General features: G+C 43.4%; 1 protein-coding gene and 1 long non-coding RNA gene across 2 annotated transcripts in view; one reads left to right on the plus strand and one right to left on the minus strand.

The window, feature by feature from the left end:
• Positions 1-17016, plus strand: part of MAGI2 (membrane associated guanylate kinase, WW and PDZ domain containing 2) — a 1249850-nt gene that overhangs the window by 1207025 nt on the left and 25809 nt on the right. Inside the window, exon 21 of the mRNA XM_019487511.2 lies at positions 4872-5010. Coding sequence (XP_019343056.1) covers positions 4872-5010 — 139 coding nt within the window. The remainder of the gene's footprint in view (positions 1-4871; positions 5011-17016) is intronic.
• LOC132249961 (uncharacterized) overlaps positions 1-17016 on the minus strand; it is an 88968-nt gene that overhangs the window by 54893 nt on the left and 17059 nt on the right. The gene's annotated exons all lie outside the window — the stretch shown is intronic.

The following is a 17016-nucleotide window of genomic DNA, read 5'->3' on the forward strand; positions in this document are numbered from 1 at the left end:
CTAAATTGAAGTGGTGGTTATTTAAAAACACCGCTTCAATTTAGGTCAAAGTAAACCTCCATGGCGTGTACACAAGGGTCGGGCCCAATCCTTACCTGCCTCTCTGGCAGCAGGGAAGGGGAGGGGGAGCTGTTGGCAGGCCGAGCAGTCCCTGAACTGGGGGGGGGGGGTTGGTGCTTCCCTCCATGACAGCAGTGGCGCTCCCCAGGTGGCACCTGCCCACAGGCATCTGGCTCAGGCGTTCCTGGGGGTGGCACAGGGGGAAGCACCAGGTCCACATGCAGCTCAGGCAGGCAGGCTCCAGGGAGAAAAAAAAAAAAAAAGAAAAAGATCAGGCTTGCTGATTTCTTTTTTTTTTTCCTTCAGTGGAGCCTGCCTGCGGGGCTGCCTGCACAGCCCCCGAACTGCATGGGGCCCGGTGCTTCCCTCCATGGCTGTAAGGTAGCAAACTAAAACACCTTGGACATGTTTTATTTTGCTGCGTCCCAAAGTCATTTAACGCACATTATACCGCCGACATGTGTAAACAGCTGCACCATTAAAGTGGTGCAATAGGGCATTAAGCCACTTTAAAGGCCAGTTTTGTGGCATGTACAAATGGCTTAAGACCTCCAGAAGCCACCTAAAATTACTGTGTAACGAGGCCCTAAGATACAGTCTGACCCTTAGGGAGTTTTCCCACTGTCCTCACTAGGGCCTCAGATGTCACCATTTTTATCTAAAAATGTACATTGAGCTAAACACAAAGACAGGGGGCTAGTCCCCCAGCCTCCACCCCTCACCCCCACAGTAATAGCCTTGCCTTTATGAAAATGTAGCATTTTCACTCAGCCATCACATTGGTTTTGTTGTTGCTTTCATGTACGCTACATTCTCATTTGGCATAATAGTACTTCATCCAAAGAAGGAAATAAGGGAACTTTTCAGAGGGATGCAATATGAGGCAGGAAAACAACAGGGCAAAAACCCAAGGCAGACCATTTCAGAGTGTAATAGAGGACTAAACCAAATAAGTAAAAACCAAACACATAGAAGGTGTTTTTGTTCAAAGGCACATCGCCGCCATTTTCTGCGTGCAAACGCTCATTTCACCACTTATACAACCGCAAGCACCCTGCGCATTAGCTCATGTGTGGAGCAGACTCAATTAATCGAGTCTACTCCAATGTACCAGATCTCTGGCACATCTGGGCACAAAAACTTATGTGTATAAAAGCCTATATAGTCCTCCTAGTCTGTTTTGTAATCTTTCTTACAATACGTGGTGTTGTCACTTTAAAATTAGATATGCCTGGCTGGCAGGCAGGTGCCTCCCCAACTGTGAGAGAGGTTTAGATGCAAGCAAATAAAGTTCTGATCCTGTTGAGCTGTTACAAAGCAGCCGTGCTGTTCTAGCACTGATAAATGCAATCATTTAACCTACTCAGCTGTGCTCCTACTGATTCTTCCTGAAGTTGCTGATTATCAGCTACTGCACCTTATTTATATTACCTCCACTAGGTCAGACATCCTCCTGAGTCGCATTCTGAGGATTGGTTGCAGGTGTGGACAAAATGAATTGAAGCGTCTTCGGCACAGCTGCAAAACATTAACACTAAAGGCTGTTATACTACTAATATGGTGCTCACCTGCCACTTGGCCACGTTGCTGATTTAACTGTCTTGCAAAATGAACAGGTGGCTGTGTAATTTCTGCATCACGCAGACTGCAGAAGAGTTGCTTCTTACAGCCTTTTTCTCTACTCATTTCTGCTTATGCTAACCAGATGTGACTGAAAGCTATTGTTTCACTCATCACTGAGACATGCAGGCTCAGCCAAGGCCAGCTGACCAACAGAATCAAAGCGCTAAACCAGGAATCAAAATTGGGAGGGTGAAAGAAATGCAGGGAAGTATGGATGCAAATGCACACATAGCAAACAGTTGTCTTGCTAAGGAAACTATCTTCAGGCTGTAAAATACAGGAACAGATTAATCCTGGAGAGAGCAGATGCAGAGTTTTATGCAGATGAGCGCAAGGAAAAAGCGATAAGCAAAATCTTTCCCAAACCTGATCCTGAATCACTGTGCTACTGCAAAGCCAACAGACCTACTTATTCTCTAGTTTTGGGTCAGTTTTTTTGGCTTCCCCACACCCATACAGGGTTGCTCCTGACTTTCTCTGGGGGTTCTCAGTTCCAGTGCACTGTTTTGAGTGTGGGGAGGATGCTGGGAGAAATAAGAGGGGAAAGTTTATTGGTCCTGCATCTATACTGCTTTAAAACATGACAGTTCATGACAGCCTGGCTTCATTCAATGGTGCTGAAACTAAAAGCCTGGAGCTATCACTAGTAGGCACCCAAGGAACATGAGTGGGACCAAACATCTCTGTTAAAACCCATTCCTACATGCCCTGCCCTTAAGAAATTCAGGTGTTAGTTACTTATTTAACTGAACCTGAAGTCAGAATCTCTCAGGGTTTGCTCATCATAGCTAAAACTATATGAGTGAAATACCATATGCAAGAGCTTCTTTAATATCTTGGAAAACTTTTCTTTTTACAATATACTCCAATTTGCATCCAGTATGATTGAATTATGACAGATTTTTTAAACACTAGCATACTTTTTTATTAGGTAGGTAGTTTGTCTGTAGCTTTTGCTAAAATAATACTGTGAAATTGGCAGTATAATTAATATAATAAAAGTATATAATACACAGTTATTGGTAAACGCATATAATAAGATCATATATTCTACCAATTAAAATTAAACATGCTATGATGATGATACAAAAATAGATCCAATTAAACAATATGCCATAGTAGAAGAATAAAAACAGGGGAAACTTTTTATTTACTCTATTCCAAGATGGGGGGGGTCGAAATTTAATATGGATGGAGAAGCCCCTCGTCTTGGATTCGAATACAAGGCAGAGGAAGGGGGGGAGGGCAGGCTGCTGCTGCAGCTCCCTTAGGTTAGGGCCAAAGCTGCAGATGCTGTGGATGCCGCCTCTCCCCTTGGCAGCCTCTGGGCCCCACCCCACTAGCAGGCCCAGTCTCTGTCTCCTCCACAGACTGGGGCATAGAGCACAGCCCCAACCCAGCCTAATAGCAGTGGTGCCAGATCCACACCACTGCTAGTGTCGGGCTGGGGCCATGCTCTCTTCCCCAAGCTGCAGCAGGGATGGAGCCTTCCAACGCTGGAGCAGGGGTAACCAACAGGAGCAGGGAGGAACTGCAGGCGGGGGGCATCAGGGGAGATGGGAGGAAGGGCCTGCAGTGGGGTAGGTGGGGAGCAGAGGCTGTGGGAGCTGCAGGCACAAGGTAGGGTAAGTGCATGGACAGGACAGGAAGCAGGTGGTAAGCTGCCTGTCCCACACCCCACTGCCTCCTCCACACCACCTACCTTGACTGTCTCCCCTACTCCTGCCCCAAGCCACCTCTATACTGCCTGCTCCCTGCCTCCTACCCCCCCAACTGCCTGCCCCCTTATTGCCTCCCCCACCACCTAACCCCCTACCACTGCTTTTCCCACTACAGTAGTGGGGATGTATTTAAGACAGTTCTCCAATAATTAAGTTCTATACATGAAATATTATAAGGAATCAGAACTCGTGGCAGAGGTGATATCTTTTATTAAACCAACTAGGTATTTGCAAAAAAAAAATTCTTTATTTGCAAGCTGTTGGGCGCACGCATCCTTCCTCGGGCATAGGAGAATGCAAAGATTGTAAAATTTATCCTATGTGGAAATGAAAATTCATATTTTACAGGAGAGCTGAAGGTGTTATAAGGTCTCCTGGTTGAAATAGTTCATTTTGTGCAAATTAGGCTCAGATAAAAGTTAAAACTGTCTATTTATCTTGATGTTGTCTGGTGCCAAGCAGGATATTGAATTATGTTTCCTTCTGGTTATGATCATTCATATTCATATCCTTTTGCCTGTAGATCAATATGGCTACAACCTGTGTCCCTGAAAAATTATAACAAATGTATACATTTTCCATGTGTAGAATGTAATTATTGGGGATTTATCTTAAATTCAGGGTCATCTTGGATTTGTGTAAATACTGTATTACTGTGGCAACTGCTGCTGTTATAAAATAACCTAATTTTATCTTTAAAATACACAAAAAATACAAATATGAAAAAAAAAACCTAATCTCCCAGCATCTCTGATGCAGCTGGTAAGCAATTACTATTGCCCCCATGTTACAGATGAGCAAAATGAGACATAGAAATGGAGTTTGTTATTCTCAGTTCATGAGGCTGTATTACCTGTGGCTTACATAGTGAAAAAATTTTTATGAATCTACAGTTCAAAAAATGATCTCACACACACTGTTTTTCTATTTAACCTAAGCAGTAACCAGCATGGATGTCAAATTTTCCTGGTTTATTTAATATTACCCATTTTACCATAACATCAAAAATTGGTTGCATGCTCAGTTATTGTGATGTGGATTTAAGAATGATAGGATTATACTGTGAAACTCTGCTTCCAATGCAATGGCAGAAAACCAAATACAGTGAAGTGTTTTCAGTTTAAAACTTCACTGTGTTGTATAAAAGTACAGACAAGGGGAAAAGTTTCCTGTGACATCAAGCAGTTGAAAAAAGTCACTTTTATACAAAAGATGTGAGACAGATTACAAATGCATTTCATTGATATTAACAAAACATGAGCAGTATTTGATATTTCAAACTCAGGAGAATATATTTCGGGGATTATTTAGACTGTCAGTAGTATCCTTCAGACAAACAAGAACACATTTACCTTGATATGTCTGCCTGTCATTCAGGTAACCTGTGATCCACTGAATATGTCTCTTTTTTCAAATGCTCATTTTACTGCAATTTTTTCCTGACTTGATATTCCTCTTACCTGACAGGTTGGGGATCAAATAATTGAAATCAATGGAGAAAGCACAAGGGACATGACACATGCCAGAGCAATAGAGCTTATCAAGTCTGGTGGCAGGAGAGTGCGGCTGCTGCTGAAGCGTGGAACGGGCCAGGTCCCAGAATATGGTGGGTTTCCATTTATATATTTGCCCATGTACATGTATGTATATACCCATGTGATTAAACTACCTTTGTTTTGTGCTAAGAATTAATTACAGATTTAGGACCCAGCACTTGAGTACCTAAAGTGCTTCCCTGAATATGAATGATTTGTGCATGTGTTTAAGTGCCTGTATAGATATTATACAGCACTTCTATCTAAGCTATATGCATAGACAATGCTTAAAATATATATACTTTGGAGGGGGCACTTTGAATACTTTAGGGACATCTGTGAGTGTGCTGGGAGTTGCTGATCCATTCGGATAATCTGCTTGATAAAGCAGCCTCTTTTACACTTTTATTGGTATTTCTCTGTACATTTTGAGTCATAGGAGTTGATCCTGTTACCACGTAACTCAGTGGCAAAAATCCCATTGACTTTAGTGATACAGGATTAAGCAGTGTTCACTTGCTACTTAACCTTTCTTGTCAGACAATCTCCAACAATGTACGCGGAAGTCAGTTTGGAATAAAAAGACAGTATCTGCTCTTTTGAGCAAGATAGGCAGCATGATTCTTTAATCTGACTTTGAATTTCTGTTTTGTGTTGTTATGGCCTTGGAAACTTCTTTATTTTTTTAACTTCTAAAAAGTGGGTATAATTTCAGGCAATAGTAAATCATATTACTGATCTAACATACTGCAGTAATGTTAAGGATTCTTTAAAATGTATGCCAGTATATCAATTCACATTTAGGCTCTGCTCATGGAATCACTCATTAATGTGCTTAACTTTATCTCCAGTAGTAGTTATATGAAAATCAGCAGGGCTATTCAAATTACACATGTACAGTTTGTGGAGCTAATGGAGCTTTCCAATTTAAAGTTGTTTCCCTCAGATGGAATGGTTCTTCTGAGGTCATTACAGCCAGGATGGATGTCGAGATTAAAAATGTTATATACAATGCAAACCAACAAAAAAAGAAGCATGGACTTCAATATGCCACATTGTAAGAGCCCAGGGCTCTGAAGTTTTCAAAATCTACAAAGACCTTGTAGCCCCGTATAGTATCTTCAAATAAAGCCTGGTGATTCTAAGATAAGGGACATGATATGTAAAAGCTCTCTGGAAATACTTAAAAGAAAACATCAGCAGGATAGAGCATGCAGCCACGTAACCATTTCTACACAAAATTGGATTTGAAATCTCTCTTTTGTGAGGCCTTCATTTCTTCCTGACTCCAGTTGATACAAAATACAAGTAAAAACAGTGAGTTTAATGTATTTCAGTATTTGCAGTTTTATTTTTCATATAAGCTCAGGAGCTATGAAGACATTTGAAAATGTAAAAGTAATCTTAAAAGTTTAACACTGTATTTATTTGAGCTCCCAAAAATATTGTATTTGGGGTTTGCTCTAGGCTGATATTATTCTTGACTATTATCCATCTTCCCCTTTAAAAACACTGCAGTCAGTACCATTACAACTCAAAAGTTTGCCAGCTGGCAGTGTTTGTGGTAACTACAATGTTTCCTGGCCTGTGCATTTGAAAAAATACCATGATTAAGGCAAATATTTAAGCTAGTGCATGATGAGTCATTACTCACTGGTTGTTCAAGAACTTTTGAATAGTAATATCAGGGATGACAGATTGTGGTATATTCAATTTGCATAGTAATAATAGTAGCTTATACACAGGCTCTGTCAAACTTTTTTTGGGAACAGCAACACAGCCAAAAAGGCCCTCAGCCCACTGCAACATATGGCAAATTGTCACTCTGACATTTAAAATCCATTTTAACTAACATATAATCCCTGTTGGCAGACCCCAGAAGAGAGACCCAGACCAGCTCCAGCTCTCTTGTCAGAAGAGATGATCCATGACAGTAATAGAGCAGCCTCATAATACCAAATAAAAGAGAAAACAGGAATCTGTGGCCTGTTCAACAAGGAGTGGTCACCTCTCCAAAGCAGAAATGACATGTGTTTGCCTGGAAAGGATAGCTACCCAATAGTGCCCCTTAGTGGGAGCCCCTTAGCACCAAAGAATTGACACCCCTAGTGAAAATATCAGTCCTGAACCATTCAGCATCCAACTCCCATAATGCTCCCATTCAGTGTAGAACTTAAGCATGTGCTCAACTGAGCCCTAACTTAGCTAATTTCCCTACAAAGAATATCAGGATCATATCAATGAATTTGAAAGTTTTCTAATGCGAGTTCCTCTACCTTGCCTCTGCCTAATCTAAAGTGATTAAGTTTCTAAAGGTAAGGAAGTAATCAAAGAATGAAAAGAATATCAGTTCAGTAATACATCACAGAGTTATTTAAAACAAACTTTATAAAGCATTTTAGTTTTTTGGCTGAGACACAATATAGACATTCAAAGTAGTACTCTATCTAAATTAGCAATCAAAAAAAGGTCCAATTAATCAGACCAACATCCTTCCATAACCTTAAGGATATGCCAGGTACAGAACTAAACAGCTGTGCCTTAATGCTGTAGGCTGTTACCACACACAGAAGTTGCATTCGGGGGTAGGAGTGGACAGGGTTAAAGCATTCAGAACAATTATGTGAAGTTACACTGAAAATTGACAGTTGCAGTAAAACTAAAGGATATTGTTTGTATGTCTGAAGCTCTTAGTTAACCTATTGCATAGGCAGAAACAGGAGTTTAACTGCTATAACCAGTCTTCAGGCAGAATGGAAGCAAATTATAAACATGTCTATCAAAAATAACTGACTTGCTAAAACTCTCCCCCAAACCTTCTCCCAGTACTGAAAGGGCAAACAGACAATCACATAAAGTCAACAACAGGCTGCGTTAGAGAGTTAGAAACAGAAATTAATGAACAAAACATGCTTAAGACTGGAGGTCTTTCCTCGAGACTCCCCCAAATTCACAGATCAAGTCAGTAAGTTGTGAAGAACATCTGTCTGACCATTTGTGCAACCTCAGTGGGAATAATTAAGAGAATCCCAGCAAAAGAGATGTGTTTTTCAAATCAAAGTAAAGACAACTCTAAATGATATTTGGACACCGTGGGCTTGAGGACAATGCGGACCTGAGGGCATCACACAAACAAATAAAAATGTCACTTATTTTTGTATCAAAAATATGGTGCTGGATTGTAGCAAGATAAAGAGAACCTTTGTTTTGTTAAAACAGAACTGCCCCATTCTGCCAGTACATACTGAGAAAGAAAAGTCTCATAAAGTCATTATGAGAAACCTACCTCTCAAAGAAAGATTGGTATGCACCCAGTCTGTAGATCAACAATGACAGTCAAGTCTTTTAATTTTAATCATCAAAATCCTAGATTTGCTTTTCATGATATAAATTGTTTTGGAATTACAGAGCCATCATCATTGCAGAGTCATCAGGCTTAGAGAGACGTTACACATAAAATGCAAAAATATTTTTTGGAAACAAGGCCTAACAAGGCCCAGTAGACCAATCTCAATAATTCTCAGTCCTGGCTGTCTAGGAGGCATCTGAACAAGCAATCAGCATAGTTGCATATGTTTCATTATTCATAATTACAGGAAAAACATACCCAATGCATGATGCAAAAACCGCCCCTAAAAAACATTTCCTGAAAAGAGCTGCAATGATTAGTTGAAGATCCATTTGTAGCTGTGGTCCGACTATCACTGATTTCTAGCCCTAAAAGTGCATATCAAAAAATACTTGCTGAGATGAGGCTCTGCACACCTAAATGAAGAAATAAAAAGTGTTGTAAATATGTCCTTTACCGCTTCTCTGGGGCTACTGAATTTGCTTTAAAACAGGGTCTGATTCCGTAACCACTTCAGAGGCATCAAATCCCCACATGCAGCCAAAAATCCCAGTCACTCAGAGAGCTCTATCAGAATATCTATGAAAGGGGCATGGATATGATTAATGCTGTAAAACAGTAGCTGCTTTCACAGCAGGGAACACAAGCTTAGAAAACAGATGTTACATCTCCACTCCAAATCTCAGAACATGTTTGCTGAGGATCAGGATAGCCAAAGAGCCCAAACCTCCATAAAAAGAGAATTATCATCACTGTCATCCAAGTCGGCATTGTATTTCTTCACAAACCGTCTGTCAGCAGAGCCCTCTAAAGAATCAAATCTCCAGCAAGGTAGCCATTCACTGTGTGAGAAGCACTAGCATTTCTGTGATCTTCCCATACACTGAACACCTATAGCTCCTGCACTGGCACCCCTGGGTGCTGAGGGCATTCTGCATGTCATAGTATCAGGACTAAGAACAGACAGTTGCCCAAAGCCTAAATTAACCTAACAGATATCAATGCAGCACCAAGAATTTCTTGGTCATTCACTATGTAAATTATTAATTCTCCCCAATTGAAAAACATAGGCTAAGGTTTGTTGGGTTTTTTTAATAGATTCCTAAAATTAGGCTTTTCAGTCTGGGGTTAGTACCCAAGAAGTGTCCAGTTGACTTGAGTGGGAATAAATGGATTCACAGCAGTTAGAGCTTAGGAATTCAACTGTAGGGACACGTGTCTTTAAAGTCTTGGCTAGAGGCTCAAAACACCCCCATAAGCTACATCCATGCCATGCAGAAGTATTTCAGGGACAGGCAAAAGGACTGATCCCTAAAGAGTAAGCATATTAAAAGTCAAGGAGCAGATAAAAGAGAAATTACACCCCCTCCCCCCCCGCCAAAGAGCATGGCATCCAGTGAACTCTGATGCCATATCTTTCTGGGGAGGAAAGGTGAGGAAGGGAAGAAGAAAAATACCAGCCATTAGGGTCCATCACATTTTTTCCTAAGGGAAACACCAGTGTTTGTTTAAAACAAAATTTACCTAAAAACTGTTCAGAGAATGCTTGGGATGCTTCACTCCTACCCCCCCCCCCCGCCCACACACACCCCCCCCTCTTATCTACACTACTTTACACACTGCCAGTTGTCCACATAGCCTTGTAGTGCAAACAACCTCTTTAGCCGACTAATTACAGAGTGTGACATGGTGGCTCTCACTAACCATAGCCAATCTGACATGAAATACACCTCAGATTATGTCACCCTCATTGTCACTGCTACAGTAATTGAAGTGTGCAGTACCTCTAGTTATCTGTTTCTTGTTTCAAGCAATTGTACAACAGACAGACACTGCAATTTTGTATCATTTTTTTGTCTAATCAAATTCTTCCTTTACTTTTTTGGTGATTGACATTGTTGCAACATAACCTACAGCTTTACAACTCATCGCTGCCTAAATATCACAACTGGCCAGCTTGGAACACCACAAAAGTCAATGCAAACCTCTGGGCCCATGTGGATCAGGATTTTAATCAAAACCATTATTGATGCTCATGTATATGCTTTAGAACCATAATAAGTTTGCTCTGTTAGAAGAAGGGAGCTGTAAAGCCAGGATCTGTCTGCATAGCAGAGTTGGACCCTGCACCCGATCCAGAAAGGGGCAGTTTCAAGGCAGCATGTGGCATGACTATTAAAACCAGGATTACATGGTGCTACTGAAAAATGACATGCAAAGGTGACTTCTACTTTGCCCACCAAGGAGTTGGGTTACCAGCTGGACCTGGATGGACAGCTGTCATGCCCCCTGCCTATAGCTTGAGGGTTTATTCAATCTTCAGTTTGTGTTTAATTCCTTTCCCAAAGCCCATTCATTTACTTGAGTTTCTTTCATGGAATGGGAGACACATAATTTCACCTTTAATGAGCAGGTCTTTATTAGAGGAAACTACTATGTTTGAAAGCAGTATCTCTGCTTATGCCTTTGGTTCAGAAGAATGCTGATTTCTTGTTTCCTTCTTTAAAATCAAAATGTGAACATTTTACTTTCTATCAAAAGCTTCAGTTTTTTATTTTACCTTTTATAGTTTTGCTCTACTCAATACACATAACTTGTAGGTACTGTCAAAACAGAGTTATATGATCTGAAGACTCCCAGCTCCCTCCCAGTGGAGTCTTTCCTTTGTAATCTTTCTATTGTCTTCACTGTAAGATGGATCAGGAGTTTTTAACAGAGTATTCTTTAATTAAACCCCATAGTTAAGCACCCTCCTTCAGTGCTTGAAAAGACATATTTTCTTCCAAGGGCAATGGGGTCAGAGTTTCATTTGTGATAGTTTGAGGTGGTAGATTATGCTGATTTTTATCCAGGTGTTCATTTCCATGTGTTTTTATAGGTAATGCAGAAGCACCTAAAGCTGTTAACAGGCATTTTTTAAATAAATCTAAATAAATAATATAAGTAATAATATTATAGTTTTCAACATTAAAACATCAGTTTAAAACATCAAAATTAAAACAACGCCATGTTTCACTGTGGGGCTTCCATTAATCCCAATGTAAGTCTCCCATTTCCTCTTCTGAGTAGAGAAAGGTAGTTAGCCCTGTTAGTCTGAAATCAGGCAGAAGGCAGGGTAGGCTGGCAACATGAGACATTTATAGACATGCTCTGAGAGGCAGGGGTACTTTAATTAGAGCTGCTCCGAAAGCTGCTTTAATTAAAGCACCTGGAGCATAACGTGCATCAGCATACCCACGCTGAAAAATGGTGATTCATAGATTCATAGATGTTAGGGTCGGAAGGGACCTCAATAGATCATCGAGTCCGACCCCCTGCATAAGCAGGAAAGAGTGCTGGGTCTAGATGACCCCAGCTAGATGCTTATCTAACCTCCTCTTGAAGACCCCCAGAGTAGGGGAGAGCACCACCTCCCTTGGGAGCCCGTTCCAGACCTTGGCCACTAACTGTGAAGAAGTTCTTCCTAATGTCCAGTCTAAATCTGCTCTCTGCTAGCTTATGGCCATTATTTCTTGTAACCCCCAGGGGCGCCTTGGTGAGTACAGCCTCACCAATTCCCTTCTGTGCCCCCGTGATGAACTTATAGGCAGCCACAAGGTCGCCTCTCAACCTTCTCTTGCAGAGGCTGAAGGGCTTGGCCTGCAAGCCCTTAACCATATGAGTGGCCCTTCTCTGGACCCTCTCCAGGTTATCCTCATCCCTCTTGAAGTGCGGCGCCCAAAATTGCACGCACTACTCCAACTGTAGTCTGACCAGTGCCCGATAGAGGGGAAGTATCACCTCCTTCGTTCTGTTCATCATGCATCTGCTGATGCGCGATAAAGTGCCATTAGCTTTTCTGATGACTTCGTCACACTGATGATTCATGTTCATCTTGGAGTCCACTAGGACTCCAAGATCCCTCTCCACCTCCATGCCTCCAAGCAGGTAATTTCCCAGGCAGTAGGTATGCTGGACATTTTTCCTCCCTAGGTGCAGCACTTTGCATTTCTCCTTGTTGAATTGCATTCTGTTGTTCTCTGCCCATATGTCCAACCTGTCCAGGTCTGCTTGTAGTTGTTCCCTGCCCTCCGGTGTGTCCACTTCTCCCCACAGTTTTGTGTCATCCGCAAACTTGGACAGAGTACACTTCACTCCCTCGTCCAAGTCGCTGATGAAGACATTGAAGAGTATCGGTCCAAGGACCGAGCCCTGCAGGACACCACTGCCCACACCCTTCCAGGTCAACACTGACCCATCCACTACAACTCTCTGGGTACGACCCTCCAGCCAATTCGCCACCCACCGGACTGTGTAGTCATCCAAGTCATAGCCTCTTAACTTGTTCACCAGTATGGGGTGGGATACCGTATCGAAGGCCTTCCTGAAGTCTAAGTAAACGACATCAACCCCTACTCCTGCGTCCAGGCATTTTGTAACCTGGTCATAAAAAGAGACTAGATTAGTCAGGCATGATATACCTGCTACGAACCCGTGCTGGCTTCCCCTCAGCATAATTTTTCCTGCCGGGCTCTCGCAAACGTGAGCTTTGATAATTTTTTCAAAGACTTTGCCTAGGATGGAGGTGAGACTGACTGGCCTATAGTTGCCTGGGTCCTCCTTCCTCTCCTTCTTGAAAATGGGGACCACACTGGCCCTTTTCCTGTCCTCTGGGACCTGGCCCATGTGCCACGAGTGTTCAAATATTCCCCCCAGTGGCTGTACAATGACGTCAGCCAGTGCCTTCAGCACCCTCGGATGGAGCTCATCTGGGCCTGCCAACTTAAATGCATCCAGTTCCTCCAAGTGGCTCTGCACCATCGCAGGATCTACGCATGGAAGTCTGGTGCCTTGCTGCTGCCTCTCTACAACCCCAGTAAGAGACTTGTCTTGCCCCTCGCTTAGGAACACTGAGGCAAAGAACTTATTGAGGAGTTCAGCCTTGCCCCCCCTGTCTGTCACCAATTGCTCATGCCCATTTAGTAGAGGTCCCATTCCATCCTGGGCCTTCCTTTTACTCCGTATACATCTAAAAAACAAGGATTTTTTGTTATCCTTAACTTGGGATGCCATCCTCAGCTCCATGGTAGCTTTGGCCTGTCTGACTGCCTCCCTACAAGCGCGAGCAGAGGATGTATACTCCTCTTTAGTAATCTCTCCCCATTTTCACTTTTTATATACCCCCCCTTTTAGCCTGTAAACTGCTCCGGATTTCTCTGGTCAGCCAAGGAAGCCTCTTGGCCCCTTTCCCCCTTTTTCCCCGCATCGGGATCGTCTCCCTCTGTGCCCGAAGGATCATTTCCTTAAGGCACAGCCACCCTTCCAGGGCTCCCATCTCTTCAAAACTCCTACTCTGCAGTGTGTTCTTGACTAAACGCCTGAGTTCATTGAAATCAGTGATGAGATGCTTTAACTAAAGCTCATTCTACAAATTTTAGTTAGAGTGCCTCTGCCACCATTTTTCAGCACAGGGATACAGATACATGTGATGCTGGAGTACGGTAATTACCACATTTCAGCAGACTCAATTAATCGAGTCTTCTCCAATGTGCTGTAATTACACCGCATCGGAGCAACCTGAACGCACAGGTATAAGCACCTTTAGAGACTAACTTGTTCAGAAAGGTATAAGCTTTCATAGGCAACAGGCTGCTTCTCTTCAGAGGTGAGAATATGGATGTGAAGCTGCTCAGTGTAGGTTGAGAACTGGGTCTCCCAGTTCTTGAGTAACCACTCTAATGATTAGATTATTATAGAGAAAGTAGACAGTGGTACATCTATGTACTAATAAGTGAGGACTGATTACATCTCAGATTGTGTTTCTTGTTCTTCCATAGTAACATCATCTTTGGCCCTATTTTTTCTGCCTTCAGAGAAACTGGTTTTTTGGCTTTCAGTTCTAAGCAGAACCTCTCTTCTAATTGCTGCTCCCCACTTAATTCTATATAGCGCACACCAGCTTGCGCATGTCCAGGAAGTGGTACCTGGAGTTCTCCTGCATATCTGCTAACTATTCTCATAGCAGTATAAATCATAAAGGGCACTTGTACACATCATGCCATTACCATGTATATATGATGAAAATGTCACTTTGTATGGCTTAAAGTCATCACACTGTACACACATAAGGGTATTGGGGGTTTTAAATGAGTTTGCATTGTTGCGAACTAAACTATATCCCAATGTAGTTTAGTTTGCAACATTGCAAATTGCAACGATGCAGCTGTCAGGTCACCCCCCAGCTGTGGGAGAAGCAGGCAGGCTCCACACAAAAAAGGATTGGGCTCCTTGCCACTTCTGCCTTCTGCAGGCTCCTAGAGCCAGCAGGACACCTGGGGCTTCCTGGGAATGGGCTGGCTTGCTCCTGGGGCAGCACAGGAAGGTGGCAGGAGGATGGCTGGGTTTGCTAGCATTGGGAAAAGGCAGAGGGGACAGTGCACAGGGCACTGAAAGCCTAGGCAGACTGCTAGCTGGCCAGGTGCTGCCCCAGCTCGGAGGCACCCAATCCAACATTTCCTTGAGCCCACCCAGGCTTCCAACGCCCTGTGCACCATCTCTATCACCTTCTCCAGCCGCCAGCAAACCCAGCCACCCTCCTGCCTCCTTTCTGCGCTACCCCAGGGGCAAACCAGCCCATTCCCATGTGGCCCTAGTCATCCTGCGAGCCTCAGGAGCCTGCTGAAGGCAGAAGTGGTGAGGGGCCTGATTCCTTTTTTTTTGGTGGAGCCTGCCTGTGTCTCCTGCACCTGGGGGGGTGATCTGCTGGTGGGCTGAGTAGCACCTGAGCTGGGAGGTGTCCCCGTCCTTCCCTCCCTGGTGATGCCCCCCCCAGGCCAGCTGGGGGCGCTGCTAAGGGTCCGGGGGCTGCCCCAGCTTGGAGGCATCACCTGGCCCAGTCCAACTGTTTCCCAAGCCTGCCTGCTAGAAGCCCACTGGGCACTGCTCTCCAGGCAAGCTCGGGGAACAGTTGGATTGGGCTGGGTGCTGGTCTGAGATGGGGCAGCACCCAGCCCACTAGCAGCCCACCCAGGTGGCCCTGGAGAGCACCACCACCATGGGAGGGGAAGGACTGGGGCCCCCCCACAACTCAGGACCACTCAGCCAGCAGCAGCTAGCCCCATTCCCCCCAGCTGTGGGCAAGCTCCAGCTCAAAAAAAAAAAAAAAAAAAAAGGATCTGGGCTCCTTGCTGTAATGTGACAAAAATTGAAACAGTGGGTTTCAATTAAAAAATAAAAACCCACCTTTTCAATTTAGGGGGCATAGAATAAACTCTGAGGACTAAACCCCCATCACATGTACAAGCACCCAAAGGAACTATTTCCTGTGAGATCCAAGGCAGCTTCCACTGGCACGCCTTATATTTTTACATTTGTGTTTTCATTTCCTAGTGGTTTGAAGACCTTGTTACAAGTTGAAATTAATAGATTCGCACAACAGATTTATTCCTGATATGCCATTTTATAAACAAATCCTGTAATGGAGCAGAGGTCTCTGTTGTTTAGGTGCCTGTGATGTTCCGCATGTTATAATAATTTGCATAGAACTAGTCCTATTGGGGCAGTGCTGTTAATCACATTCACAAGCATTTGTGGGACTGGGGCTGTGTTTTGTTGCTGTTTTTTTAAGGGAAGCAGATTTTTGTAGTATGTTTCCATTATACCCCGAAGTCAAAGATAGAACACATGGGCCAGATCTGACCTGTGGAGCCGTAGGAGCTGGCCAATGGGTCTCAGATTGATGCCATGCAGTGCCCATGTCAGACTGGCCCTGTGCGCAGGCTCCATGGCCAGTCTGAATCAGGCTCACAGACCAACCCAAAGCACCAAAGGCAGTGCACAGGGCTAGTCTCATGGGGTGTGACATGCAGCACATACCCCAGGTTGGGCTTGTGTGTCACATGCCATGTGTGCACCTGATCCAGCCCCATGCACAACACACAGCACATGCTGGCCCCAGTCCAGGGCTTGCGCTGCATGTGATGCATGGGACCAGCATGGGGCATACATTGCATGTTGCTTCTGCTCTGGCAGTGCCCTGCACAGTCAATCCAGTGCACAGAACTGGTCCAGCCCTCAGATTGGCCCCACGCTCCTCATGTGGCTAACAGGCTAATTTAGTTTGACATCCTGGTAGACATGCACACATTCCTAGTACAAATGCAAAATGCAGGAATTATTCAGCAATAACTTGTTTGCCAGGGAGCCTTGGGAAAGCTCAGATGTTGAAACTTCTGTACTCCCACAGTAACGAGAGCTGAAAATGACAGAGTTGATACCAATATGAAGACTTTGCATCTGAACAAACCTGCTTTATGATTCTGGGAATGAATAAACCCTTCACATATGACTCCTTTTAAAAGCACCTCAAGATGTCTTCTATAGTGTGGTAGAATCTACTTCTCAAATATATATGTACAGTACCTCAGTCTTTCACTAATACTGTAGGATGACTTACTGCATGCTTATTAGTCTTGGCTTTACAGAAATACTTTTTCCCATTATTTATAAGCTTTTCACTTAGCTGTTCTAAACTTACTAAGAATTCTTTGCTCTAACAATAGTGAAATATCTTTATGTCACTGGTTCTGTTAATTCTAATGATTGGTCCTAGGCTGTTCCTCCCCTTCCTTTAGGAATGGTACCTTCCAGTCTCTCCATGTGCATGAAAAGTGACAAGCATGGGTCCCCATATTTCTACTTATTGGGCCACCCTAAAGACACGGTTTGTAAACTCTGCATGTATATTATC

The sequence above is a fragment of the Alligator mississippiensis genome, chromosome 4, assembly GCF_030867095.1.
Source record: "Alligator mississippiensis isolate rAllMis1 chromosome 4, rAllMis1, whole genome shotgun sequence".
NCBI classification, from domain to species: Eukaryota; Metazoa; Chordata; order Crocodylia; family Alligatoridae; genus Alligator; species Alligator mississippiensis.